This window comes from Mastacembelus armatus, chromosome 16, assembly GCF_900324485.2.
Source record: "Mastacembelus armatus chromosome 16, fMasArm1.2, whole genome shotgun sequence".
In the NCBI taxonomy this organism is placed as follows: domain Eukaryota; kingdom Metazoa; phylum Chordata; class Actinopteri; order Synbranchiformes; family Mastacembelidae; genus Mastacembelus; species Mastacembelus armatus.
In genome coordinates, this window is record NC_046648.1 from 413242 (window position 1) to 441160 (window position 27919).

General features: G+C 43.4%; 4 protein-coding genes across 4 annotated transcripts; all 4 read right to left on the reverse strand.

Annotated features, from left to right (window-relative positions):
* Window positions 1–1807: 1807 nt before the first annotated feature.
* On the reverse strand, window positions 1808–9743 carry skap2 (src kinase associated phosphoprotein 2). The gene is made up of 12 exons (XM_026294088.1): window positions 9583–9743; window positions 9217–9322; window positions 9084–9109; window positions 8704–8805; window positions 7943–8023; window positions 7572–7655; window positions 7311–7435; window positions 6907–6970; window positions 6619–6741; window positions 6351–6425; window positions 5431–5543; window positions 1808–2187 (listed from the first exon to the last, which is right to left on the reverse strand). The coding sequence occupies exons 1-12, from the start codon at window positions 9620–9622 to the stop codon at window positions 2095–2097; spliced, it is 1032 nt and encodes a 343-aa protein (XP_026149873.1). The 5' UTR covers window positions 9623–9743; the 3' UTR covers window positions 1808–2094.
* A 2647-nt stretch (window positions 9744–12390) lies between these two features.
* hoxa2b (homeobox A2b) lies at window positions 12391–14043 on the reverse strand. Its single transcript, XM_026293847.1, has 2 exons — window positions 13546–14043; window positions 12391–13111 (listed from the first exon to the last, which is right to left on the reverse strand). Exons 1-2 carry the CDS (start codon window positions 13913–13915, stop codon window positions 12420–12422), a joined length of 1062 nt encoding a protein of 353 aa, XP_026149632.1. The 5' UTR covers window positions 13916–14043; the 3' UTR covers window positions 12391–12419.
* A 5597-nt stretch (window positions 14044–19640) lies between these two features.
* Window positions 19641–20990, reverse strand: hoxa9b (homeobox A9b). The gene is made up of 2 exons (XM_026293947.2): window positions 20343–20990; window positions 19641–19879 (listed from the first exon to the last, which is right to left on the reverse strand). The coding sequence occupies exons 1-2, from the start codon at window positions 20857–20859 to the stop codon at window positions 19641–19643; spliced, it is 756 nt and encodes a 251-aa protein (XP_026149732.1). The 5' UTR covers window positions 20860–20990.
* A 2128-nt stretch (window positions 20991–23118) lies between these two features.
* Window positions 23119–25179, reverse strand: hoxa10b (homeobox A10b). Its single transcript, XM_026293644.1, has 2 exons — window positions 24370–25179; window positions 23119–23480 (listed from the first exon to the last, which is right to left on the reverse strand). The coding sequence occupies exons 1-2, from the start codon at window positions 25142–25144 to the stop codon at window positions 23206–23208; spliced, it is 1050 nt and encodes a 349-aa protein (XP_026149429.1). The 5' UTR covers window positions 25145–25179; the 3' UTR covers window positions 23119–23205.
* Between the last annotated feature and the right edge of the window lie 2740 nt (window positions 25180–27919).

The window sequence follows — 27919 nt, forward strand, 5'->3', positions numbered from 1 at the left end:
CTACACGTTATGTTTGCTATTTTTAGAAGAGAAACTATGCATGTGAGCTATCACTTCAAATTTAAACAAGTATATTCTGTCCTGAAAGGAAGTTTGATATTTCCATAATCTCTTTCAGCAAATCTGATTTTATTTATTACTCAGCAGCTCAATCTATATATATTTGGCTGGCAAAAGTGTGTCTTTATGGTTGTAAGTATTAATTAGTGATATTCTGGTATCATTAGTGTAATTTAGTGCTTGGATAGATTAATGGCACAGTGGCATTTATCTCTGATACATTATATCTTGATGTTATATTGCAATAAAAGAGCCCTGTATTTTCTGAAGATATGGTTGTCCAAACCAAACGGGGGGGATGAGGGTGTAGTTGACATCCATTAAGGAAATCCTTTATTGGCACATAAAAGTGAGAGGCAATATTTAGCTTTACTTGCCTCTGGCAACCTACCCCACAGTCTAATATTAAAGGGAGGGTTCCTAGGTGGAAAGACCAAGCTTTGTCAGCCGTTAAGAAATATTTGTGTTTACGTATTAAATCCAAATTTCAGCATGAGTCTCAAACATGTTTAAGTGTTTAATAAACTGCCTACATGTCGCTAGTGTCATCTGGTCATTTCTACTGTATCACTACATCCCTTTCCTGGCCTAAAACAAAGCTTTTCCTCTCTATTTCCAATGTAATATATTCAATAACTAATTATGATAATTCATTACATCTCCAATTAGCAGAGAGGCTTTATCGTTGCACTATACCGTAAAGAGCAGGATTTATGTTGGCTTTGAATGTCACCCAGAGGACAGAGGACTGGCTCATCACTCAAGAGGAACAAAACAGAGAGACAGGAGCAAGGAAAAAATAGAGGAAAGAGCGAGAAAACGATACAGTGAGTTATTAGTTAATGAACACTTTTTCCTTCTCATTTTCTCTCAACCTTGACGAGGCTTCTTTTGTCTGCAGCAAACCAAAAAATAAAGTGCCTGATCCTGACAGAACCACTTGTAGTGTAGCTTTGGCTTTTCTGCGAGACGACTGTAAAAAGATATGTACAGTATGTATGTAACCTCGGTGGGATATGCCCAGCTAACGCCACCTTGCCTGCTGTCAAACAGCCCCTCGGAGAGCAATAAGCATCCCTGCTATCTGTGTGGGTGGCTGTCTTATTAGTGCACCTCAGCCGTTTCACTCAGGCACGCAGAACAGCCAACCATCTGCCACGCCGTGATCCTCTGCCCAGCAAAGTCTCTTAGGCGTCATAAAAAACCACAGTGTCCCTTTGAAGCGCTGAACAAAAGTGCTGACCAGATGAATAAACTCATTTTTAAAAATAAATAAATAATTTTTCATTTCTCCAGGAGGTTGTGCACATATATTTAGTGCGTACACAGAAGTTAATATTGACAGTGGCCTGATGTTAACTACCTCGGATTACAGAGAGCAAATAATTTGTTACAGTAGGCGGTAATGTTACTGATGAACGCACTTATTCTTTCTGCTGAGACATATTAATAGTTTGCCTCTCGCCGAAAAAACTTAAACAAGACTCTATCACACTGGCTTTTGATTTAATTTCTGCTGTTAATCTTCTTCCTCTTGTCTGATGTTTAATGTCATTGTTTATTCAACATGTAAACATCATGCCAAGATTTACGATTTATATAGATGAAAAATAAAACTGGCATGTGGCATTTCTGCCTTGAGCATCTCTGTCACAGCCCTAATCTATGGCCCTTGAAGAGACTCTATCGCCACCTTGTGGCTGACGCTACAGGTTAAATGCTTCTTAATGCCCCGCTGAAACAGAGACTATATTTATATATTTATTATTTGTACCATTTGCAAGCATCAAACCAAAGCATAATATTCTGTTGAAAACTGTATCTGGCACAGAAAATAAATAGAAACAAGCAAAGTGCAGATACTGTAGGAAAATATTCTTACACATGTACCTTACTCATATGAAAACAGTTTCATCAAGGGAATGTTCCGGAAAAAAAACCCACTGAATTTAATCCAGTTCAACATCAAGACTCAAACAAGTGGAAAATTAAAACATGGAGCCAAGAGGTTTGAACAACTTTCACCAGATCCATCTATAGACTGTACAGCTCCATTAGGTAGTCTTTGGGAACGATCCCTATGGTTCCATTCTTCTCCCCGACCCACCAGCCAAAGTTCTGGTATTCCTGGAAAAGGACAGAGTGGAGACATCCAGAGAAAATAAAAAGGGTGTTCAACGGTGGATTTACAGTCAGTTATCACATAGTAGATGTAAGGTGAACCTTAAAACATGTTAAAATTGGAGTTTCAACAATTCATCAGTTGGTCCACTGAATAAATTTACCATTTAAGTAATTTTTCAAGCAGTCATTGTAAAATGTGCTCATTCCAGCTTCTCCAAACTTGGGGCTTCCCACTTTTTTATATTATTGTTTGACCAATAAGGACGGTCCGTATGCAGACGGAGCAGCAAGACATTTCAAAAAGTAAAGCCTTCAGTTGGAGTCTCTGAGACATTAAGTCAGAATTATCAATGATAACTCCCAGCACTTCATCACCACTGCCTGTTCACAAAATCGTAACGTTTCCCTTTCGCTCCCTCTGCCAAAACATCAACAACTTCGTATTTCCTGTTCCCTCTGCTGCCTTTCTACCCAGTTTTGAGCCTGAGCACACTTTCCTCAACTCCACACAAAAACCTCAGTGTGCACAGAGCACATCGCACATAAATCTGCCACAGCATGACAAGTAATAGCTCCAAATGGCTGTCAGCATGCTGAGATGTGAGGAGGACACTATGGGGAGAGATCTAACGCAAGAGGGGAATATCCTTCGCTCTCTGTTTGGCCAAGAGTCTGACCTCACATCAAAGTCTTCCTGGGACATGAATCAACGCTGGAGATCACATTCTGACAAGGCTGGAGGAAGAAGAACCTGCACAGTGTTTCAAATTCAAGGCAGAACTCAGGGACTAGGAGGGACCACATCTGGGTCCAGTTATTCCCCAGGGGACAGTAATGAATGTAAGTGATCATATGGTGGTACTGGATGCAGGAAGATTACAATGACAATAATAACGTTAGCACTGACAGTTGTGTGGTTGGCACGTCAGATAAAAAGCTGAATTACCGTCTGCGTCCAAACTCCACAGTCAGATGATGATATGGAAACAGCATAAACAGCAAATTACACAGCACAAGAAATAATCAGAAAGTGTCAGGAGCCATTTCATTAATGTGTCATATGATGAAAATGACATTTCCTCCTCACGGGATGTGCCTGGGGGATAATATAGCAGAATGACATGAGATGTGTGTAACAGAGTGTGAGGCTGAGAGTGTGTGTGTGTGTGTGTGTGTGCGTGTGTGCGTGTGTGTGTGTGCACGTTATACGACTTCCTGTAACTAGCCTTTGAAAACAGCAACACCTCATTGTGTAGTTCTGGCTGACAAATAAGTCATGCTTGGGCGAGCGTGGGACACAAACATATACAGAGCTGTGGAAGACTAATGACACCACACACACTAACGCACACACCCTCAGCTGACTGATACCACTGTCCTGTAATTTTATTACTTCTACAAAATTAAAGGCTCCTGACTCCATTTACAGGCACCACTTGTACGACAAGTGATATGATGCAAAGATCTGCAGAAAAAATAACAAAAGCTGCAGCAACATGATGTTAGGAGAGCGTTTACATTTTATCAACCCATTTAGCCACTTACATTAAGTGAGATGTTATACCTCTCGATTAGTTTTATGTGCTGTGACTTGCACCAGGAGGGAGCTGCAGCACACTCTCTCACTCCAGGGCCTATAATCAACACCCAGGTCCTGACTGGGGGGTCTCACAGCTGTAACACTACAGTTATTTCTGGTCTGTAAAACGGGGGGAGGGACGCAGGGAAGAGGGAGAAAGAGAATGTGGGAGGAGGGAACGACACACGGAGGGGGGAAGGAGTCGGCTATCCACTAGCTGCAGCTGGCCGCTGCAGTCCAGACAGGTTTTATGGTCATTGCCCTCACAGCAGGCCACAACCCCCAACACCAAGGTTTCAGCTAATGGCACTCCCAGTCTGAGTGAAAGGGCAACTTTGGTCCTTTTCCAGACATGAGGAAGGAACAATAAACAGGCATTTGGCCAATGAGCAGCAAAAAGTCCGTCTGGTTTGTGCATTTGTTTCATTCCATTTGCTCATCAAATAAACTGGATTGTCAGAACAAACTGTTTCTGCTTTTCAAATTGATGAATTATTTAGATTTTACACAGTTGGTCAGATAAAAAAGGTAAAAAAAAACATCATCTACGGCCCTGACAAATTTTTATCAACATTTTCTGCTATTTTTATACACAAGTGTCGAATCCACTGAACGACATACACCAAACAGGGCAACGAAGGAAAATGACTTGTAATTGCAGGCTACTTCCTATGCACCTGAGTGAAAACCAAACTAAACGTTAAGTATTTACAAATCAAGGGGTTTGGAGCTGAGTAGTAACTAAATCTGGTGGATAGGTTTTCATGTCTTTCAGGTGCCACTAGATGGCAGACTTGATTTTGTAAAAGGTCTTGGTCAGTTGACAACAGTATGTTTCAATCAACTACATAGAAACACAGCCAGTCTAGATGGTGCTTGTTTCTTTGCACAGACCACAGGGTCGACATGCGTCTGTAAAAGTATATAATTCCTTGGCTTATTTTCCAGGCCATGTTCAAAAACAAGCTTGTTAAATGCATCAGTACAAAATCCTATTTGGTGGTCATATGAAGCAGTTAAGCACAAGACGGCTTCAGTTCAGTTCAGTGACTTAATAAAGGTAAAGAACGGCCCCTCAGTTCTCCACACCTGGCACCCACGCCTGGTCGACAAGCCGCGGAAATTGTGCGTCCACTACACGTCCTCACCTGCTCTGAATGGAGTGGCGGACTGAGTCTGGGTTTCCTGAAAACACACATTCCTATTTGGCGAGGTGAGAGAGACGTCTGAGAGGTGTGTGTGGGCTGAGGGCTGCTCAGCGCCGGGCATGGCAGCAGCAGCGTGCTGAAACAGTCCAGATGGAAGTGATGGAACGGAGCAGTGTGCCAGCTAAGCCCAGCCTCCGCCAACAGCACTAAAACAGTTTCCGTTATGACACAACTAATCCCCATCACAGTGCCAGAGAGAGAACCTATCCCAGTCTGCCTCAGCCGTCCACCTCCAGGCGGTGGGCCAGACGCTGCCAGTAAAGGATATGAACAGTCAATTCCTCTGAGGGCCCAGAAATAACTCACTTTAGGTGGTCTGCGCCCAGCAAAGCCACTCTGATTAAAAACCTTGTCTCCAAACTTTTGCACTGCGGTTGGGTTTGAGCTAATGCCTGCTTTGTCATGCATCAGGAAAACACACACCAAGGGACACATCAGTGCAGAGCTCCCTAAACATACCCTGCTCAGTATGTAGATGGTTTCTCCACGTTTGAAGGTCAGCTCATCTGGGTGGTCCCCTACACAGTCCCACAAGCCCTGGTAGTAGTTCGGATAGTCCTTGCTCTTGTCAGCTGCAGAACGGGAGAAATAAAGCGATAACAGATTAGATGTTTTATTTTTGACTGAGAATATTCGTTTTACGCCTGCTGACCTGAATACAGGTGTGATTTTTAGTTTTCAACAGAGTCAACAGGAGGCAGCGGTGAGCCTGGAGCAGAGAAGGCTGGAGCTCACAGCTTGAGTAAGGTTGATACTAATACTGATGGAGCTATAAGAGCTCCAGGATTAGTGCAGAGCCTGTGTTACTGTTTGATTGCTGTTGCACAGTGTATAATTTGTACAGTAACCCATAAATGTGACTCTACAGTAGATTGTGTGCGTTTATGAAGCATAAAATTAGGTCAAGTATGAAATAAGAATAAGTGTAAAATTAGGCCACAGTTCCTTGGCAGTGGTTGTTTCCTTATTGCTCATCTGTCGATCCAAAGTCAGACCCTTTCGTGTTTAGCTCCAGCCCCTGATGATGAGGCTGCTGTAACCTGAGTTTTTCTGTAGATAGATATTGTCCTGGCGAAGTGTGTTTGCACCTCTAGCTCTCTAGTGCTCGTCATTTATTGTAAAAGGAAGTTGTCTAACTGAACTAAAAGTTATTTCCAGCATTGTGCTAACTTTCAGTTGCACATGTTCACAGAAACTTCCTCTGTCAAAGTCACTTCTTCTTAACTATGGCTGAGAAGGTCTGTGTTGCTGACAACTACACAAAGGTGGGCCAGACTTTCTTGACTCCAGTCTCCTTCTATCTTTTGTATCTGGACTAAAAGGGAATTCACAGATTCAACACACCACTTATATAATTATGCACAGTGTTTTTTGTGTACCTGCGACAGGAGGAGGAGGTTTGCTCGCAGGCGCCACTTTTGGAGACGGCTTTGGTGGAGCGGGCATGTCCTCCTCTGCAGAAACAAGACAGTGTTGGTGGATGAGTGTGCTGTGAATGAACGGTCATGATTCACTGTCTAATTCATGGATGGAGAAATATGCACTGGCAGGAGATGAAGCCTTTAAGTTGGAAAAAAACCCATCATGCATGTGTAGTCACGTTCTGTGGGAGAACAGCGATCTCCACAGCGAGTCAGACGGTCAGACCTGGGAGCTCTTCATAAATGTCTTCATCAATCGGCTGAGGCTCAGCTGCATCACCCATAGTTCCGACGTCATCGTACATTCCCTGGTCGTCGTCCTCTTCCTCTGGGATGATCCCCGTCATATCTACAAAGACCAGAAGATAATATTGACTTATGCACAATAAAAGAGGATTCGTGCACACTGAGCACATGGTGCTAATCTTTGAATCACTTTGTTAACCGTTGATTTTAACACTCTTCATGAATCAAATGCACAACAACAGTGTTCTATGACAGAAAGGACCCAAACCTTTCAGGACAAAGTCTATCTGTTTCACCCATTCCTCCGCCTCTTTCACTGATGACGCACAAAACTGTGATGAAAGAGGACAGTAATGAAAACTGCAGTCAGTGCAATATGCAGTTCCACACGTGTTAATTAACATAAACAAATAATACTGCATTTATGCATAGTAAAATGTTCCACATGGCAGTGCCTGAACGTTAGAAACACTTTAAATATGCATGTTAGCTTGAGCCTTTGCAAAGGCAGCAGTGTCAATAGTTTTTAAAAAGTAAAGGTTTGATGAAGTGAAGGTAAGCACACGCCTCGCCTAATTTTAAACATGCTACATCTCAAGTCCACCTTTGTTTTGCTACTGAACATAGCAGGGACTGGAAGAGGTTTAGACCATCACCCAGAGACAAGTGTACCTGATACACTCGCTTGTCCGGAGCACAAATCTCAAAGCAGCAGTCCTTCTTCGAGTCTTTCCGTAAGTTGCTGTTCATTTTGACGCTGTACCCATCGATGCTGAACTCTCCCTTCTGCTGCTTGTCTGGTTATGGAACATTAGAACATCAGCATTAAGGGGATGATAGAAACAGCTGCAGTGTCTTAGAAACATTCATGGATGTACCATTTTTCAAAACTGACAGGAAAACTGAGACAAAGTGGGGAAAAAACTGAAGTACCTTTCTCACTGCCGTAATAGTAGAAGGTATGGTGGCTCAGAGCACACCACCTCTTCTGCCACTCTGTGCCAAAAAAGCTGTGATCTGTGGAGGCAAGGCCAACAATAATCTTCATATTAAAGAGGCTTTTTATGGTTTGTATTGAGGCAATCTGAGATGTGTATTGTCTGTGCATCACATGCAATATTTCACATAATGGCCACTGTTCTGTCTTCAGGACATTATGTGTTTTATAGGTGTTATTTTCTTTCATGGGGCTGTTGTTTTATGTCCACCTACTTTTTGCTAAGACCTTGTAAGGTGAAACATTACAGTGAAACATTGGGAGGCTGAGAAATTTAGTGGGTGTATCTTGTGAGCAGAGCACCGACCCTTTCTGCGCTTCTCAAGGTATCCGGCTTTGAAGACAGATATCAGGTCTTGAGCGGCCACAGGTGGAGACTGCTGGGCGCCTGGAAGAGAACCCAGTGAAGTGAACTCAAGTGTTCTCGTTTCAATTTCTACTGTTTGTAATATGTCAAACTGCAACTAGCTGGGCTTCAGGCTAACTTTGCTATTATGCATTTGGCTGATTGATGTTAAACTGAGGAGCAAAAGCCACGAAGGCTCCACCAAGCGATGTTTTCCTTCTCATCGGAGGAGATTCTGCTTCTAGTGTGCAACTTCAATGCAAATGTTCAACTGCTGTGTCAAAGTTGCTTTGTGTGAAAGAGCAGTCAGATTCCCTGACACTCTCCTTAAAAAACTAAACACAAAACTGTGCGTGCATTGCCATGACGGAGGACACAGGGTTAAAGCTACTGTACATTAAGGAATGTTTTTCTCAAACTACAGCCATGGCAGTAATTTTCAGTCCCCAGACGCTGGTGAGAGCAGTAAAGCATGCTCAGGCTGTCAGAGCGATGGGCTGAAAGAGATGGTGGGAGCAGCAGTTGTGCCCTAAATTGCTTCCCAAGTATGTTGCCAAGTTACAGTTGGAATGTTTTCCTCATTGTGCCACTCAAAGTCACTTTCTCCAGGAGCAGATCCAGAGATTTGTAATTTTCATGCCAGGGTGCAGCTTCCAATAAATTAACCCACAGCTTGTTAGCAAATCAACTCTGGACACGTCTGTTAAGTGCTTGTGTCTAACCTTCGCAAGTGTCTTCGTCCTTGTCTGTGCGCTCTGACTGCAGCGACCCTCCGTCGTTGTTGCTGTCGACTTCCTCCTCATCATCTGAGTCATCGCCACCTACTACAATAAACACAGGCTGTGTGTCGGGCATGTTATGGTGTAACACGGTGGTTCCCAGTCTGGTTTATACATCTGTGAGGAGTTTCCCCTTTCACCCACACTGTTAAGAAAAAGCAAGGACCTGAATCTAAAGAAACCAAAGACTATTTGTTTTCTTTTTATTTTCTATCCTGCTGATTGTCCTGTGACATCTGACATTCAGGTCTTTGTGTGAACCACTTGTGTGACAGATGCAAACACAAACCTCGGGATTATGATAAAAGTAACACCACACTCACTTTTGTCCTTGAAGTCGTGTGGAAAGCTGCAGGGAGAGTCAGAGAAAGGACGTTAGTACCTTCCACGTTTTGCATCAGCAACAAGAAAACAAAGTCTCGGTGCATAATCCATGACCAATGCAAGCGGACATACCCCTGTTTGACTTCTTTGATCCGCCTGATGAAGACTTCCCTCTTCTCTCTCGCCTTCTTGCTTAGGTTTTCTCCCTTTAGCCCATCGCTGAGGAAATACTCTATGTCTAAGAGAGAAAGACCCCAGGTGAGTCCCTGATGTCGCTGTTATTTAGCAGCGGCTGCTCTCGGACATGTTCTCACATTAGAAGCACCGAGTGTTGGACAGGCTGCTTGTCATAGCAGCAGCTTTGTGCTCTGATCCATCTGAAAAACTCAGCCATCCATATTGACGCTTCCTCTTTCACACAACAGGCTCTTAAAAACCGGGCTCAGAGGCACAGACCTTTAAAAACACGGAGAACAGAAGAAATACGAGTTTGTTCACCTGAAATAAGAATCGCCAGCTCCTCGGGAATCGCCCTCATTGTGATCAGGTTGTCGCTGACAGCAACGGACCGTCGGACAGAGGAAACTTCACACGGAAACAAGAGCTGAGAGATACGGAAGTTAACCTGCTCTTTTTTTATCACTGACCACAGAGTTCCGCTGCTCAACGCGCACTGGCTTCTGTCGGCCGCTCAGCCTTCGTGCGTGGGTGTGCGCGTGTAGCCCACATTTCTCTCCAGATGGTCTTAGTCTTTACAAACTAAAGTCAGTCAGTGATCACTGGTCTTCAGATCACATTTAGGACTGGTCTGGTCCTGCTCATGCAATAACAATCTCAATACTGTTAATCCCAATAAGGATCATTCAAACTGAAAAGTCAGATTATTGTTAATCCCAATAAGGATCATTAGAAATTAAATGACAGATCTGTGAACAACTTTTTCATGAATCATATTTGAAATATCTCAGTTGTTTCTATTGATTTAAACTGTCCCGTGCCGGCCAGAATAAAGTGAACACAATGAGCAACTGCTCCTGGTGTGATCCAGCTAAGCAGCGTGTTGACATATTGTTTATAAAGCCGTCAGTCATTCATTACTCATCTCTGGACAGGCGGCATCAGCAGGTTAGAGCCTCAGCCTTTGAACTCTAGAGGCTCCTGTTGTGGACAAAGGAGACAGAGCTGTCAGGCTGCAGCTGCAGGTGGTGGATCATACTAACTTCACACATCTAGCTATGGGCTGCTGTCATGTGATATACAATCCTTCTCGGATCATATTTTACGCTTTATGGCGGGGTTTACGTGTATTTGGCGTATTGTGACGTCACTTCCTGTCCAGACTTCTGTGAACAGCCAATAAATACTTCAGGAGCTTCAAACCCTCTATGGTCATTCAAACCCTGACCCTCTCCTGACCTGGCAATAGTTCCTCCCAGTTTGGAGAGGAGAGGAGAGCCAGCTTGACCTTTGACCCCCGTGTGTGCGTATCTGTGCTGTATCTGGTTTCCCATAAAGCTTCACTCCTGATCCTTCCCAACGCAGCTGGCACATCATTCCCAGCGTGGAGGTGTATTTTGTGTGTGCACAGAAACTGGGAAATGAGCGTGTGAACGTAAGAAATAAATAAATAGAAGAAGAGAATTTTTTTAAATAGCAGTTTTTAAAAATGATAAATAGAAGAAGAGTTTTTTTTAAATAGCAGTTTTTAAAAATGATAAATAGAAGAAGAGTTTTTTTTTAAATAGCAGTTTTTAAAAATGATAAATAGAAGAAGAGTTTTTTTTAAATGGCAGTTTTTAAAAATGATAAATAGAAGAAGAGTTGTGTTTGTGGGTAGTTTAGCCTGGAAACAGCGTAATATTTAAAATTATAGCTTAGTGGTTTCAGCACTTAACCAAACACCGTTTCTGTGCCTCCTTGGTTTTCTACCCAGTCCTTGTTTTCAAATCGTGCACAATTTCCCATCCCTTCAAACCGTATTTCAGCTGAAATGGCAGTTGGCCACCTCTCTTCACCTTTTTATTGTTGCTGTGAGGCTGAGAGTCCTGAGAGCAGAATGATGAAACACAGATATCCAGGCCCTACACATGAATCCTGTCTCCTGCAGACTCTGGTCACTAAAATGAATCAGTGTGATTGGTAATCCTGTCATTGCTCTAACATTATACCGTTTTAGCTTTTCATCAAACGTTTCCCCAAATCATTAAATAACATCATAAAAACCGGAGCTGCCATTGTTGCATCAGACGCTTCTTCATGCGCGATTTACAGGTTCAACTGGTCGGTGTGGCGCATTTTTAGCAGTAAACTGGACGAGATTGACCCAAATTTGCCTTTTTTGACACTAGAATTGACTAGAAATCAACAGAATAAACATCATTTTCTATTGGACCTGATCCGTTGGTGAAATTATAATTGATACCAATTATATTGGATGTTCTGAAAAAATAATGAATAATTTGAAATCATAAAAAAAGTTTTGAAGACCACGACGACGATTTTTAATTCAAAGGTATTCTATTACATTGCGGATCGGGCTATAAACAAGCACCCTGAGTGCTGTGAGTTTTATAGGCAATAAAATTTAATTAGAGAGCCAAGAAAAGTCGTAGCTTTTGGCCTGGGACTCCTAGCAGGCAATTCTCACTGCAAATTTTTCTTTTTCTGGGCTTTAAAACGCAAAGGCAATGAATCTCCCTGATCAAACACTACAGGGACCAGACAAGAACCAGTCACGTTGAAATAAATCTCCCACCCTATTTAAAATAAATAATCTACTATGCAAACATCTCCAGAGGGCAGGTACTCATATTGCTGTATTTAACTAATTGTTTTTTGATGTTGTGAGATTTTAAATTCAGTTCTGTCTTAATATTTGTAATATAAGCTCCAATACATTGTCTTCAATGACAGTTTAGAAAATATACTGTGATTTTTATTTAAAACACTTAATATTCCCCTCAGCTGAAAACTGAGTCACACTGTTTGACTTCATTCGTTATTGATTTGGCTTTAAAATATTATGTTAATATAAACCTAATCATCTGTCCAAACTTTGATATTTGGAAATAAGACAACGGCGCATCTGATTCGACTCAATGCAAAGTTTTATTTCAAGAAAAATATTCTGCTCACTTATTGTCAAATTCATAGAAAAATAAATGTCTAATTCCTCTCGCACTCTAATGCAACGACCAGTCCATGTAGACAAAATAGTAGTTCTGTTGTTTTTGCTTAAACTTACCTTATGTCTGAGACCCATTAAGGATTTCCCACCTCACGCTAAAAACTAAGTACATTGGAAAGTGTGTGAATAAAAACTAGAAACAGGGATTTTAATAGCTCAAGTTCTGCAGGTCGATTGTTGTGAGTGTTTCTGAGAAAAGGTCAAACGTTTCGGGCGATAGAGGCAGAGGGCTTTGTGCTGAATCTGACAAAGTTGGTGAGAAAGAGGAGGAGGATGAGAAAACTTGGAAATCCTGCAAAGAAACGTCCAGGCCCGAGGAATCGTCATTGTCCGGCCCTATTGTTGAGGCGCAGATCGGACCCGTGGGCGCCGGGTTTGGAAAATGTTTCAGATTTTTCTCATTGCTGTTCAAAGGCGCCACAGCCGAGCTTTGGTTCTCCCCATTGTGCGCGTTCTGACACTGATGTGAAGTCAAGGTATTTTGGTGGAAATACCTCTCCCTCTCCAGGAGCGTCCCGGCTGCGCTACTGGCAGCCGCCTGCTCAAACTCGTCCTCCGGCCCGTCGTCGTCCAGGCACGCGTATTTCCCCTCACTGTCCCGGTTCTCCTTGCAGTGGGTCTGCCTCTTGTGCTTCATCCTCCTGTTCTGAAACCACACTTTCACCTGCTTCTCTGTTAAATCCAGCAAAGCGGCTATTTCCACCCGCCTCGGTCTGCAGAGGTATTTGTTAAAATGAAACTCCTTCTCCAGCTCCAACAGTTGGGTGTTGGTGTACGCAGTCCTCAGCCTCCTGGATGCCCCTCCACCGCTAATACCACCCTCTGGTATCTCTGGTGAACCTAAAAAAAATACACCAAAGTTTGTTTCATCACAGAAAATAAGACAGCGGCACAGTTGTGTGTGAGGAAAACAAGCTCTATGGGGTGAAACTTGTGGCAGGCAGGCACCGGGAGGAGGAAGATTTATGGGCCCCAGGCAGAATATGATGGGTCTGCGTGGACAGGACGGAGGGTGAAGATTAATGAACATGCCAGCTGCTGGCCCGTGTAAGAATAATCTATCACTCTCCATTACTGTCAAACATTAACGCTCTAACACTGCATCACAAGTCAGTGCGTTATTTGATGAGATTAAGCAAGCTTAAATCAAAATCCTATACTGGCGTAAAGGGACGCCCACGTTTCACGAGGCCCGGGATGCAGCTCCTTGCAGAGGGGAATCCTCAGACAATGAGGAGCCTTTAACATGGAGGTTATTAATCATCGTGTCTTGCCTTGGGGGGAGAAGTAGGGCGGTGAGGAGCCAGTCGTTGTCGCAGGAGCAGAAGAAGCAGCAATCGGGCTCCTCTTGATGCTTTTCTTCTCCTTCATCCACGGGTACTCCGGGGGTAGGGACGCTGCCTGCAGCGGGCTGCAGCCTTTCAGAGCCTGCTTTGAGCGGCTGTGGCGTGGGTGGATGCCCGGGTTCAGGCCGGGAACGGTCTGCTCAAAGGGAGGAGGAATCAGTGTCGACTGTGAAAGCGCCGAGCTCTTGATTGATGAACTTTGAAATGCATCACCAGGGTTAGTGAGAGATGTCAGGCACTCAGCGAGCGACGGCTGGCTGTTGATAAAACCACTTTCTCGCTCGAATTCGTAATTCATCTCCTCGTTCTTGTCTGGAAGGCTCGCTGATTGTAAGGTAACTCGGGGAGGGGGCAGAGATAATACAAAATTAATACGCAGTTTATTTTCATAAACTGCTAAACTCGGTATGGTCGTATTGAAACCTCTGTGCCATAAACTATTGGTTTCGAGAGGACATGGTTGGAATTAGACCGTGCTGCTTGTCACATGATTGCATCTGCCCAATGACAATTTGGGGTTTTTATCAAAAGAAGCCACTGTCCCCTGTGATTGATCGAGAAAGTCGGAGGGGTAACGCCTCATTCCGGGGTAGCTGCTCCTTTATTTACACATTTTTGGGTCAATTTATTCACAGCAGACCCCCCCCCCCCCCCCCCCCCCCCCCCCCCCCCCCACCTCCCCAAAAGCCGTGCCTACTTTTGCGCGTCCACACATTCTATCCTGCGGGTGCGCGCGTGTTAGGTTGTAGCGTATCTACGCACATGTCTGTGTCCACGGTGTGTTTATTGCAATCATGACACATTACAAATCATTTCAGCAGCCACATCTGCGTCTCAACCCACAGTGACGTCTGCAGTCGTTATCGGGTCCAAGGCTTTAATCTTGAGACTTTCATGAGTATTGACTTGGAGAGGAAAGCTGCACCAGACATATCCCACAACACACCCAGAAATATGTGCACCCCTCCCCCAGCACACACGCACGCACACACACACACACACACACACACACACACACACACACACACACACACACACACACACACACAGCAGAGAGGTACAGAGGTTCGTTTTTCATAGGTATCAATGTGGTTTTGCGTTGATCCCTGGATTTTGGCACAGACGTGTTATGTTATCTTGGATTAAAAGTTATTGCCACTAAAATATTCATGCGTTTTAACACGAAATCAACTGAAAACACAACGTGTTGTGTTCAAGTAAAAACGCAGCTGGTTTATTTAAAAGGTATTTGTCATCATTTTACACTTTATAGCTCCCTGCCCTACATCCCATTTTATTTATTTTATTTCACCTATAGGGATAATGTTGACCTAAGCCACCATCCATACACTTCAGTGTTATTGGTTATAACATAGCGTAGAGTAGACATGATTTGCCACTGTGGTGTGAGGCGAAGGAAAGGTGGGGATCTGATGGCTGTTTATTGCTCAGGCTCTAAACAAAGAGCCCCGGTAGCATGTGTGTGATCAATCTTTCTCGCCAAAAGGTCTGACAGCTCCCTGCCCTAAGAACACATTTAAACCATCTAACACTCCCTAAGATCATTTATGACCAAGAAGAAAACAGCCACTCTCTAGGTATGCTGCAGGAGAAGTTTTCAATTTAGAAATGGGATGGATTTCTTCAGAGGCACGGATAAGACGCACGGCCATTACGCACAAAGGGTACTCGCTCAATAATAAATCAGAAATCCCCCAAAAGACGAGACTCTGTCGTCTTTTTTCGTTTGCAGAAAGGACTATCCAGGCACAGAAAATACCCCAAAAGAGGACTGGACTCGGTTAGTGGTGTAGAAACGAACGAAGAAGCCTGTACATATAGGATCGATTGTTTGCTGAGGTGAGTGGGTGTTGGCATTCAGCAGAAATCCCATTCAGCCTCATGTCTTCCTCTCAGTCCAAACCCCCGTGGCCCGTTCAGCTTTGCCACATACGCCTGAGATGTTTTTATCTGCTTGGGTATAAGATGTTCATTTTGATCAGTGTGTTATTTGTAAGGATGCACTTCACGGGTCTTGTGAAGGAGTAATACGCCAATATCACCTCGTATAAATGCGCTTTAAAAAGTAAATAAGATCCTGATGACGCGTTACGGATTATTGTAACTGCTGTATTTAAATTTAAAGTCGTTTGTGTGAGAATTTCATTGTGGTGTTGTTTATGCAGTTTGTTATCTCAACTAACATATTGCAACAGATTTATGTATAACAATAATATAATAGGTTTGTAATTTGACACCTTTTCCTCATCACAATAAGGTTTATATAAACGACATTTAGCTGCCTGAGCGCACAGATTTAAATGGACACGAAGGTACAAACAGAGCAAAGAGTTTTCTGCGAAATGTAACAACAACAACTAGAAAATGTGATTTAAAGACGCGCACGCTCAGGCTGGGACGCGCTTTAAGCTGCAGAGAGACTGCTCTTTTTGTTCAGGGCTGCACGGACATAACGCCACGTTTTGATGCGTGTTTGGAACCAGTTGCAGACGGAAGATGGTGTCTGGGTGAGCCGGGAACAGGAGCGCGTTTCCCGTCTGTTCCGAAACGACAAGAGACATCTGGGAGGCAAGCAGGCCAAGCCTGCGACCGCTGACGGACACTTGTGAAGAAAAACAACAATACTTCTCTTCCAGGCGCTACTGTGCTGCGGAAACGTTTCCACTGAAGGTGAATGTGACGCAAATGCTCAACCTGAATTAAAAAATAACTCAGTCACCGCATTGTTCTCTGTGTGAAGTCTGTATATGAAATGTCTTGAATAAACAGGCTGCACGTTTCTAAAACACTAACAGGCCTAATATGGGAAATAATATTTAGGGGCAGTGATTGATCGTGTTTCTGAAAGTGTTTATTGCCCCTTGTTTCCGTCATTAAGCGTCATAGATCACATCAGTCTGTGTAGGAGCGTATAACACACTTAGGATGTGTGTGTGTGGAATTAGAGTGTGAGTGTGTGTGTTTGTGTTGTGTGAGTGTGTGTTGTGTATGTGTGTGTGTCAGTGTGTGTTAGAGTGTGTGTCCTGAAAACAAAGCAGCCCTCACGAGAGGATTTTCGCATTATAATTTTATTTATTGGGCCCCTCGGATTCATGGGAAGATTTGACAAATACTTCAGGCGCGTTATGGGCTCGCAAATCAAAGTGTGTGTCTCATCGTCATGAGCAGGAATATTGTGGTAGCTAAAGGAAACCTCACCGATATGGCCTATCTGGGCCTTTGTTGCCGATCAGAAATAAAAACTCCTTCCAGGTGCGATGCCACTTACCTGTCCCACAGGTTGCACTTCTGTCAGTTCTCCTTGGTTCAAGTGTCCCTGAGCAGTTGTCCTGTAGGTGAAAGCAGAAAGTTTAGCATGGACACATTTTTGACCATCACATCACAGCATGTAAGTTTTATTAATACAGGGAAATGCAAATACTTCCCTTTGATTAATCTGAGGTGTACGGGCTCAGAACAGAGGTCAGTTATTTTCAATTAATTATCTGCAAAACAATTTAGACCTAGCTAACACACACACACACACCAAGGGCGTATCCATGTCACTTTGGGATCTGTCCAAAACAACATACTGGCACAGACGACCACTGAATGAAAGATACTTCCATGTGCTTGTGACTTTACTCCCCTGAACTCCAAAGTTCACTTGTGGCTTCCTGTGTCACCGGTGTTCAGGTCAGGAGGCTTGATGAATAGCCAGGGGTCAGAAAGGTCACTGCAAACAACATCCAAGCAACTTTCTGTTTATGAGCAGAGTGGGTTGTTTGCATTGAAGATACATATCCAAACATTCACGGGGATCAGACTGGAATACCATCCACACATTGTGTAGGACCTGAGGAGACTGAACAGAAGGTATTAATCATGTTTTTGAAAAAAGGTAATATCCCTAATATCACAGGTAATAGGATGAACAAGAGATTTAATGAGCTGCGTATAGGTGACCTTTGGGGTGGGTGTGGGAGATGGGAAGGTGGGTGGTGAGGGAAAGCAGGAAGGTGCGGAAGGTTTAAGGTCGTTTTCACTTTATAGGACCTGAAGTTCATCTCAGCTGGGGTCTAAAAATGTGTCTCCAAATCAGCATGAACACGTGATGCAGTGGACGAGTCCTGCTTATCAGAAGGTTCCCACATGTTCACATTTGTTACTGTTCATACCAGTTTAGTATCTGATCTGTTGAGCACGCAGCCACCTAAGGGTTAAGTCATTCAATAAATGTTTTCGGATCTTCTCAGGAATGGGAACAAGTAAAACAGCCCCTGGTTAAACAGGGACCTACTTCAATTGAACAAAAAACATTATTAAAGTGAATTTTATGCAAAAACTGTATTAAAATAAATAAAATGTTGCAGCAGCAAATCGACACAACTGGCGCAGGTCTGTAATGGATGGGGAGTGGTCTTGGGCGCAGTGAACGCATCATGCAGTTCGAGGGTTTTTCTTCAGATGAGTCGCTGCTTCCACCTGCTGGTGGTCGGAGCACAGCAGCAACCGGCTCGGGGCTCGAACGCAGCACCAGGAAAACTCTTTCTAACCTTTTATGTTTAACGGTGTCATCTTCTAATGATGCTGAAGGAGCCCGATGTATGTGGTGTGTTTGTTTATGTGTGTGGTGTGTTTTATTTCAGTGTGTGGAACATGTGGCCGTGTGTCTGGGCACTATTGTCCTCAGACCTTTGCTGCGACAAAACGACAAACGGATGTTTCTGCAGCGAGACGCTCTAATTGTGGGTAGACGGCTGTAAAGTAATTAGACGCTTTAGGACAGACCCATCTGCAATCCTGCCATCCCCTGCACCCCTCATCCATGTGTGTGTGTGTGTGTGTGTGTGTGTGTCAGCCATTGCTTCAGGCCTGTCTTCCAGCTACACTGGCCTACATATTTAGGTGTTTGTCCGAGGCTTGTTAGAAATGCTGCTTTATTGCTGCCATGACGCTTCTGTGCGTTTTGATGTTTTCGCACCTAATAAACGGTTCATGACAGAAAAGCATCTATTAACCTGCAGTTTACAGACTCTCGGATTCATGCGACAATTAAATGCAAAACAATCTATAAATACTAAATGTTTGAGATTTAGCTCCTTAGTTTATTTGCTGTTTCGACGTTTTTATTTACTTGTTTCGTTTCTAAAAAAATAAAAAATAAAAGCTTCTTTTCAGTCTGAGGATCAACGTTTAATTCAAATAATTCTCATTTTTATACCGAGTATGATTAAAGTTATTTATGTTTCAAACTAACATTGTCCCTCAGTTCCACAATGTTATAATTGTAGTATATAAATGTTTTAAACTTTAACAGAAGCTTTTCTGAGAGAGAGAAAATCTGAACAGGCCTTGGGCAGAGTCTGCGGCTCATTTGGGAAGTTTGCGCCATAAAGTTCAGTGGTTACAAACCAGAAGATGCAGTAAAAGTTTTATCTTTAGTTCCTGTAATAAAAACTTTTTCTTCCGTTTTAAATGACAGAAATGAAACGTCTAATTTTGACAAAATAGTTTGGAAGGTCTTTATAGGTGAACACACTTAATATTATATTAAATGATGTAAAATGCCTTGAGTCTAATTGTGAAGTAAACCATTTAAAATGAATGAGACTTAATAAAGGGCATGTGTTATACAAACTACCATTTATTTTTGGATGAAATTAAGAACATCGAGGTATTTAAGTGTGCACAGTGTTTTCACAAATGGATCGAAGCCTGACGATGAAAAACATTTAAATCTATAATGTAAACGATGCAAATAGGCAGCTGGAAGACATTCAGGTAGTCAAGGATAATTTCATGCAGATAACAACCGATGACAGGCCTACCTATCTGTGTGCGCCCAAATACAACACATCTAAACTCCCACTACAGACATTTTGTCCTCACACAAAACATGAAACACTGGTTAGCGGCGAAAAAACACATCGTCTGAACAACACAAACGTTTACGAGACCATGTGTACCCCCCACCCACCCCCTCCTCCCCAGACTCTAATCCACCATCAGTCCAAACCCAGTTAACTGTCCCTCCGCCGGTCTTTGTTTTCTTTCTTCATCTTCATCCTGCGGTTCTGAAACCAGATTTTCACCTGTCTCTCGGTCAAATTCAGGACTCTCGCTACTTCATATCTACGATCCCGTGGGAGGTACATGTTAAACAGAAACTCCTTTTCCAGTTCGAGGATTTGATGCTTTGTATAAGGGCAACGTTTTTTTCTGGTGGGCTTTGCGTGAAGCCAGTTGGATGATGGGTTATCTGGAAACAGGGGATCAAAACCAGGAGAGAAAAATAGTTAATGCTCCCTCAGTGCAGGATTCAAACACAATCTGACTTCACAGTGGGGGGGGGGGGGGGGGGGGCATGCTGCTCCTGGAAAGATTAGAGGCTAAACATGTGAAGAAATCATTGTGGTTTGTTTTTACCCTGCTGTCAGTAATCTGAGGACTGGGGGTAGCAGATTCTTTGTTTTCTTGTTGTCTAGCACTACAGAGTGGAGTGTGCCAACCACCCAGAAGAGTCTGCACATCCTATTTTAAAGAAATTCACGGCGCTGAGCTGTAAGACCGTGTTTTCTCTTTGCGCCTAAACAGCTGTTGCTTTAAGAATATTGATAATAATCGAGGCCTGTCGTTTCCAAAGCGATTCACCCTCAAGACATTAACCCCAATTTAATAATAAAAGTGGCTCCAGAATAAAAGCAAAACACTGCGTCGCTTACTTGCATCTACCTCCCTTTTCTCCTCTGCTGACGGGGTCTCGTCACTGGCTTTAGACGTGGATGTGGTTTCGCAGGGAATCTCCACAAGGGACGCTCCGTTTTCAATGTCAGACAAAAGAGGTGTGTGCGTTTCCAAAGTTGTACACTCAGTACTACCAACCAGAGGCTCGGGTTTTATCTCATAATGCATCGCTGTCGACGGTAATCCCGTTAAACATAGGGACGCAGAAACCGGATCCAACGCCCAGGAGCGCGTAAACATGCCATCGCTGTCCCCGGCTGTGTAATGGTGATGTATGTAAGTCGGGGTGGCCGTGTTTGGAGGGTGGGCCGACATGGAACTCCAAGATCCACCAAAAATAGAAGATTTCGCCTGCAAAGGACAAGACTCGTGTCCGCCATATTCGGTGAGCATCGCCTGCTCCACCCCTGCAGCTGATGAGTACCTCGGTGCCATATCTTCCTGCTCGGGCAGAAGACGCGAGTCAACATAATAACTGGTTCCCAGCGTCGACATTGCAAAAAATGCAAAAGGAGAAAAACAACAGTTCACAGTCCTGCAGTCTTCAGAAAAAAGGGATTCATTGCATGTTATAATGTTCTGCTTTCCTGCATCAGCTTGGAGCTCAATGCGTCCAGTAAGTTGAACCTTGCCCAACACTGGATAGGGCGCCCCAAACACGTGACCGTGGGACAGAACAATAAATAATAAATCAGCCTGCTGCTCAACTAAATGGCCACCATTTTACCCACCATATTTTAATAGCAAATCCCCGCGCCTTTATTAGGAAATATTTTTGTTTTATAAGCAATAAACGTTCTGATGTTTGTCACGACGTCTGATGTTGGTGTGATCGGACAGAGCTGGGACCGGGGGCAGGGCTAGTTCGGCGTTCAAGCCTCTATTTGTGACATCATCCCTTTAAAATGTATATTAATAAACGCCTAGGGGGATTATTTATTATCCAAAATTAAGAGCTTATAATAATTTAATGACCTTAACATCTGAAATGAGTTTGTAAAGAGAATTCGTGGCTGGTATATAAAAGATTTTCTGCTTGTTTTAAATAAGATAAAACGCGCTGAAAGGATCACTGGATTTTACAATATATAAACAGTTTCCACGATGCACATAGCTGTGCCTGCAGGCTTGTGGGTCTACTGTGAAGGCAATCTGAAACGGGAAGTGGGGTGAGGTTATTTGGGTGCTATATAACAGGCCTTTTTATCACGGGCAATTGGGTTGTTTTTCTTAAGGTTACAACCTGGCTGTCTAAGCTAAATATCACCAATAAAGCGCAGCCTTTGTCTCTTTTCTCTGGCGCAAGCAGACGCATCCGGCATTTCCTACAGTGAAGCAACTGGCAGACTGCAATGATCATAACCGAGGCCTTGTCTGTCCTTTCCTCCTCTCCTGGCATTATACAAGCCTCAATCTTTACATTTTCCCGCCTCATCTTTAATTCTGTTGTTTAGATCACACACGTTCTTCACAGACATAACCTGAAACTAGACATGGCCAAAATCTAACCATAAACAAATAACGATTTCATAAAGAAAAGCCCCACAGAAACATAAAAACCCTTTCAATTAGCCATTTTACGCACAGCAATAAAACATATTACTTCATACGTTTTGCGCCTGCGCCAAATTTTTAATCAATTCGATTCGCAATTAATAGTGATAGTGTTTTCGTGATGCGACGAGTTTCACTGAGGTAATCAAGGCAGTTTCGTGTTGTGGGAGAAATATTATAGCCCAACAACATGAGACTACCTAAACCACTCAACAGCCCGCTCTCCTCTTCAGGAAAATCTGATCAATCCCTTTTTCTTTAGTATTTTGAAGGAGTAAAAATGACGCATCTCCACATTCTAACAGTTTCAGAAATGTGTGAAGGGGCCAAATACAAATCTGAGACAGTAAATTATTAATGAGCCACGTCCAAATGGAAAACCCACAGTCTGACAGTGCGGCCATTCTCAAACTGTTTCCCAACATTTTATACCTCGAACAGTCCAGCTGTATTTTTGCTTGCACACTAAAATTACGCTAAAATTACGCAGTTTTAAAGATGAATTAGTGTCTTTGTTTTTTCAAGCGGAACACTTTTATATATTTATTCTAATTTAATTTTAAAATAATAAAAGAAAAATTACTGCTCCTTCATTTATTGTGAGGTTTCCGTTTAAGCCTGGTGTCAAGGACAAAAGGAAATGAAGTGTGCACAGCCCCGAGACATCCATTACAGGCCTAAACTATGAAGAGCATCAGCCTTTACTACTGGAATAATATTTACAGTACACAAAGCCGAGCCAGTCCAGGACACAATCGGCATTAGCACCATGCTCTGTGCCTGTGCCAGCCCAGAGATTTAAACAGCACCACGCTCTTTAAATGTGTGTCTTTCTGAGTGAAAGAAAAAGTCCGCAGTTACAGGGATGGTTTTATTCATTTGACCAGCAAAATGTGCAAATATTATTCAAACCTCTTGGGTTCTTTAGCTTTCACATAAAGGACTACAAGTAACTGTATCTGTAACACAAAGGGTTAGTCCAGCATGCAAATTCCAATGGCTCACTCAGGTTGAATATACAGTATGTACAAGCCTGGAGCTCTGAAACATTGTGGTCACATTCTGAACATTTTTAACACAATGGATCAACGTGACAAATGTGCCCATTTATAAATACATATCCACGACTAAATTAAACAGACGTGAAAAGAACATTTTCAAAAGAACAACAATCAATAAGTTAGCAGTAGGGTCCTATTTTCCATGGACAATCTCACAGTTGGGCAGGGGGCTCTGCACAGGCGCCCTTGCCATGGGTGGTGGAGGGCGCCAAAGACGCGCACAGTCTCATGAGAAACTGAAGTTGCTGGAGAGCTCTCGGATCCTGTTCTCCCGGCTCATTTTTTTCAGTTTCATCCTCCTGTTTTGGAACCAGATTTTGACTTGCCTGTCAGTGAGGTGCACACTGCGGCTGATCTCCAGACGACGCTCTCTAGTCAAGTACATGTTGAAGAGAAACTCCTTCTCCAGCTCCAGAGTCTGGTGCTTGGTGTAGGGGCAGCGCTTCTTTCGGCCACTCTTAGCTGTGAGCCAGTTCGCCGTACTTTCCATTTTCCCATCACCTACAAACACACGTGAGAAATGACACATTAGAAACATTAGGCAACAGGTGGGACATAAACCCTGAACCTGAGGGATCGTGGAAATTAAAGACAAGTGAAATTCAAAAGCTGGAAGAATGAAAAGGTGACTGACAAAACATTGGTGTCAAGCTGTTTGGTGGAGCATTCTGCGGTTTGCCCTGACTCCCAGTGCACAGCATTAGAAACAAACATTAGAAAGACTCCAGTAATGACTGGTCTCTGTTTTCTATTTGGTTACTTTCACGATTTTATGCACAGTCAGCTACACTTCAGCCTTTTTTTTTTGTTGTTTTTTTTTACTTTTAGCAGAAACTGCTATCTGCACCATTAAGCAGGCAGCCAGGAGCAAATTGTACCGTTATGAAGACATAACGCACAGCCTGCAGTTTGCTGTAATTATAGCAAGGCCTGTGCGTGGATGAAACACGCGGCACCGGCCTGGTTGTTGCTTTAAACGTGAAGTAACAATCAAAGCCCGATTGTGTTTAAAATCAGCAGGATAATTCGTGTTAATTGTCAGAACTTCATCGTGCTGGAGCCAAGCAGCTCAGCGTGGGTCGCGTTAGAGCTGCAGCAGCTTATTTGTGCTCTAACAGCAGCTACTAAAGCACAATAACACCGATTCTCGGCTCTGATTGGTTAAGTCACGTTCAATTTCGCCTCATGCCCGATAAACCGGTAAATATCGGGTATTTAAAGCAGGCGTGTGTTGACCTAAACAATCCTGTGGTACAAGTCGACACTCACACTCGTGCATTCTTCTGTGGTTAGAAAGAAAACAATGGACGCCTAACAGTCGACCGTGCACGTCCTTTATGGCGTCTCCTATTTGTGCAGAATAATTCTACAGTGAATGTCGACTCTTCACCTTTCACGGCCTTTTCCGGACACTCCGCGCTGCACGTCTCAGCGGGCTCGGGGGAGGACGAGCTCTCCGAGGAGAGGCGGCTGTCCTCCTCTCTGGCTGGGGCGCACGGCGCAGGGACAGGCGCCTCCTCGTGGCTCTCTTTCGGCTCGGGCTCCGCAGATGCCGCCGGCAGCTGGGAGGACTGGCTGTCCAGGCGGGCAGGTCGTTGCAGAGTAAAGTGGCTCATGTTTGGCTGCACATCATGGTAAAGCCTCGACGACGTGTAGGTCTGAGACAGGCGGAAATAGCCGGGGACTGGCACGGTGCTGCCGGTAACTGGGCATGATGCGGTCGAGTAGGAAATGTCATCTACTGTCGTTCCTTTAGGACATTTGTCAGACTCATAAAGACAATATGCGCTCTCCTCTTTTATACTCGGGGAGAATGAACACTGAGCCATATGCTGCCCGCTGGGCTGATCCACCCGACAGGATCTCGACGTTTCCAGCCACGTTTCCATCCCTTGAACATACGGAGCAGAGGAAGGGATCACGCTCTGGGTAGTTGGCTCGTTGCGCTTACCGATCCCCGGGAAACAAGAGCCACCGGACAGTCCATATGAATATTCCGACGCCGGTGGCAGATACACGCCGTTACTCTGGTAATATGAACCACTGTCGGTTCTCACGTTGATCAAGGAATCCACGAAAAAGGAATTTCCAGCTTGGTTGTTGGGGCATGTCATCGTTGTGGTATAATTTGACGGAGGATGAAGATAGCCCTTTCTGGCTGACATTTCTTGTGCAAAACATTGCTGAATAATTACTGATACTCACGCTTCTCACTGTAGCCTGCAGCCAATTAAAACACCAGGCGACTGCTGACTCCTCCCAGTCAGAGCAGGCAGCTCCACTGTGTCATATATTTGGTTTTAGGCTAAGTAAAGAGAAATCTGAGGGGAAAGTGGCGCATCAGAGGGTTTGGAACAAAATCCTTCAAAATCGTTTCAATTTGGGATTTTAAGGCTCGTTCTCCACCTATATGCCCGGAGCGGCCTATGTAAATTTAACAGCCCCTATTTGGCGACTCAGTTGTTGAAAGGTGCCGCTAACAATTATGTACAATGCATTGCTTTACGGCCACTTTTACAGCACTGTAAACATGAAGGGTTCCAGAGGTTCCTCTGAGCAGCTCAGGGTGCACCGAAGACCCGAAAGGTCCTGGGTGACTGTGTAGTCGACGGAGTCACTCGGGACTCACTTCCTGTGCTATTCTGATTATTATTAATGGACTAGTTTTTAATTCCTCGTGGCTCATCTTTGCCATACGCGGTGGCCAAACCAGTGCGAAGCCACTTCCTTTAGAGCCTCCCAGCTTTTATCTTCTCGGGGTGTGAATATTGTGGCTCCAAATGCTACGATTGCGCCCAAACACCTTTTTACTGCAAAGCCTTTATTGAGCATTTATGAAGCGGACGCGTAAAGGCACACTGACGTTAGCGCCACAGCTGAATAACGCCCCGAGCGCTAATTTTCTCAAAGATCATCTACCAAGTCTGCTAGGAACTTAGTTTGTCAGGCCAAAGATTAGAATTAGTTAATCTCGTCATTATTCCCTTAAAGACCCAGTTTTTACTCACTATTCAGAAGAACACACACTCACACACAGATAATCCCCGTTATTTTAAATGTGAAGTCTAAACTCCAACCACTTGATTTAGAAATAAAAAGCTCAGTGAGCCTTCGGTGTTGTTTGACCTTTATTCTTTAATTGCATAAAGACGTTTCATCGTTCATCTTTTCATAGACTTTGTTGTTTTTAGTAAAGTTTTGAGAAAACAGGCCTGGGCACCGGAGTTGGTGGGAAAAGGGAAAAATTACAAAAACTAGAAATGGAGTTCAGCCAGAAAACAGAAGACAAATACTCTGAATTTACCTGCGTATCATGTTGAAACCACAAGAAATCTCTAAGCTACATTTAGCTATTTATATTTCAATAAATACACCTAATAATCTGACATAAATATTTTTGGATCAGGTTCACTGTGCAAGTGGCTAAAAGGGAAATATGAGTTGCCTGTCATAATATAAATTAAAAAAAAAATCAGAAATTAAACCTTCCACCTGGATTGATTCAACATTTAATAGATCGAGAATTTTTAGGTCAGAAACACATCAGAGGGTTAGGGTTAGATTTACGTCAGCCTAAAAATGGCTCCCGAGCTGGTTTTTCCCTGAAATTCAGCGTCCACCTCCATTTTCCTATAGGTCTGGAGCCATAAAGTCTAGAAATAAGAGCTGCACTTTATGTACAGCCATTTTACATGGCGTCAAACCCGCAGCAGTCTGGCTGCAATGAATGATAATAATCATTAACCCTGCAGGATTATTTCCTGTGGTGTTTCAGTGTACGCTGGGGCTATCTTGTTTTATTATTCCCATAACATTTATTTGTTCATTCATTCATGCAATTTTAAATATATATATATATATTTAAAGAAATATTAGAAAATTAATGAAAATCCCAGAATGACTGTTTGGTTTTTGTCAAAATGTCTCTGTTTGTTTCTATTCACGGCGTCGCGCAAGCACAAGCACTCACAATGACATACACACATGCATGTTTGCAACAAGCTGCACCAAAATATCCAAGTGAACAAATGGTTTATATAGAACAATCCAAATTTTCACGTTAGCAAAGTCCACATAAGAACCACACGACATAAATCAAATGTAGTGCTCATAAAATGAGGCATAATTTCAAACCGTATAAAGATTATTAAAGTTAGTGAGCTGCAAAATGCTTGGAATATAGAGCCTGATCTTATTTCTTAATGCGCATTAGTCACCCCAGGCCCATAACTTACGCAGAGCCGCAACCTGAGAAACTGCATTTGAGATATGTCTTTGAGAAATAAACATCTTTCCTGGTAGAATATACTTCTCTGAATGTTTACATTAATGCTTCGTACCATGACAACATCTGCAGGAGAAATGAGAAACAGTCTTCAGCTCAGTGCCTTTCAGGTGGATGTGAGCTGGTAGTAGAAAAATAAAACCTACACACGCCCTGAACACGCGTCAGACCCGCACACTGTAGCGAAAAAGGCGCTGATAATGTTTCTGTGCCTACCTTAATGAAATCCTGAGGTGGTTACATATTTTCAAGCAGACGGGTGCTGAGGCAAACTTCTTTTATATCTCAATTCACGGCAATGACATTGATCTGAGGAGCGCCACCCAGTGGGCGCAGAGAGCAGCTCTACACCGCAACGCAACACAAATGTGGAATATTCCTACCACGGGAAGATGCCGAAACAAATGACGCCGGAAAGGTCCGTGAACACAAGCTTTCAATGCTCCCAGCCGTTGTTTTTCAGCCCCTTAGTCACAGTTAATAACCTTGGTCTCAGACGCTTTATTGCACTACACTCCAAATGCTCCAGACGAATCCGCGTTTTATGGCCAAGTTACTGGAGCAACTGGGAGGATGTGCAGCAATCAAAGCTGAATTCCTGAGAGCTTCACAGGATGCACGGTACAAGGAAGGCATCAGGGCCCTTGTTATCTTA

What these genes read in the sequence shown, in the direction of transcription:
- hoxa10b (XM_026293644.1), bottom strand. Translation starts at nt 25,144, where the DNA reads ATGTCAGCCAGAAAGGGCTATCTTCATCCTCCGTCAAATTATACCACA. An exon ending in TCCGGAAAAGGCCGTGAAAG is followed by an intron (nt 23,481 to 24,369) that starts GTGAAGAGTCGA and finishes GTGTGTTTGTAG; the next exon opens with GTGATGGGAAAATGGAAAGT.
- hoxa2b (XM_026293847.1), bottom strand. Translation starts at nt 13,915, where the DNA reads ATGAATTACGAATTCGAGCGAGAAAGTGGTTTTATCAACAGCCAGCCG. An exon ending in GCCCTACTTCTCCCCCCAAG is followed by an intron (nt 13,112 to 13,545) that starts GCAAGACACGAT and finishes TATTTTTTTTAG; the next exon opens with GTTCACCAGAGATACCAGAG.
- hoxa9b (XM_026293947.2), bottom strand. Translation starts at nt 20,859, where the DNA reads ATGTCGACGCTGGGAACCAGTTATTATGTTGACTCGCGTCTTCTGCCC. An exon ending in GAAAAGGGAGGTAGATGCAA is followed by an intron (nt 19,880 to 20,342) that starts GTAAGCGACGCA and finishes CCCTGTTTCCAG; the next exon opens with ATAACCCATCATCCAACTGG.
- skap2 (XM_026294088.1), bottom strand. Translation starts at nt 9,622, where the DNA reads ATGAGGGCGATTCCCGAGGAGCTGGCGATTCTTATTTCAG. An exon ending in GCTGGCGATTCTTATTTCAG is followed by an intron (nt 9,323 to 9,582) that starts GTGAACAAACTC and finishes TTTCTCTCTTAG; the next exon opens with ACATAGAGTATTTCCTCAGC. An exon ending in CATTTATGAAGAGCTCCCAG is followed by an intron (nt 6,426 to 6,618) that starts GTCTGACCGTCT and finishes TTGTTTCTGCAG; the next exon opens with AGGAGGACATGCCCGCTCCA.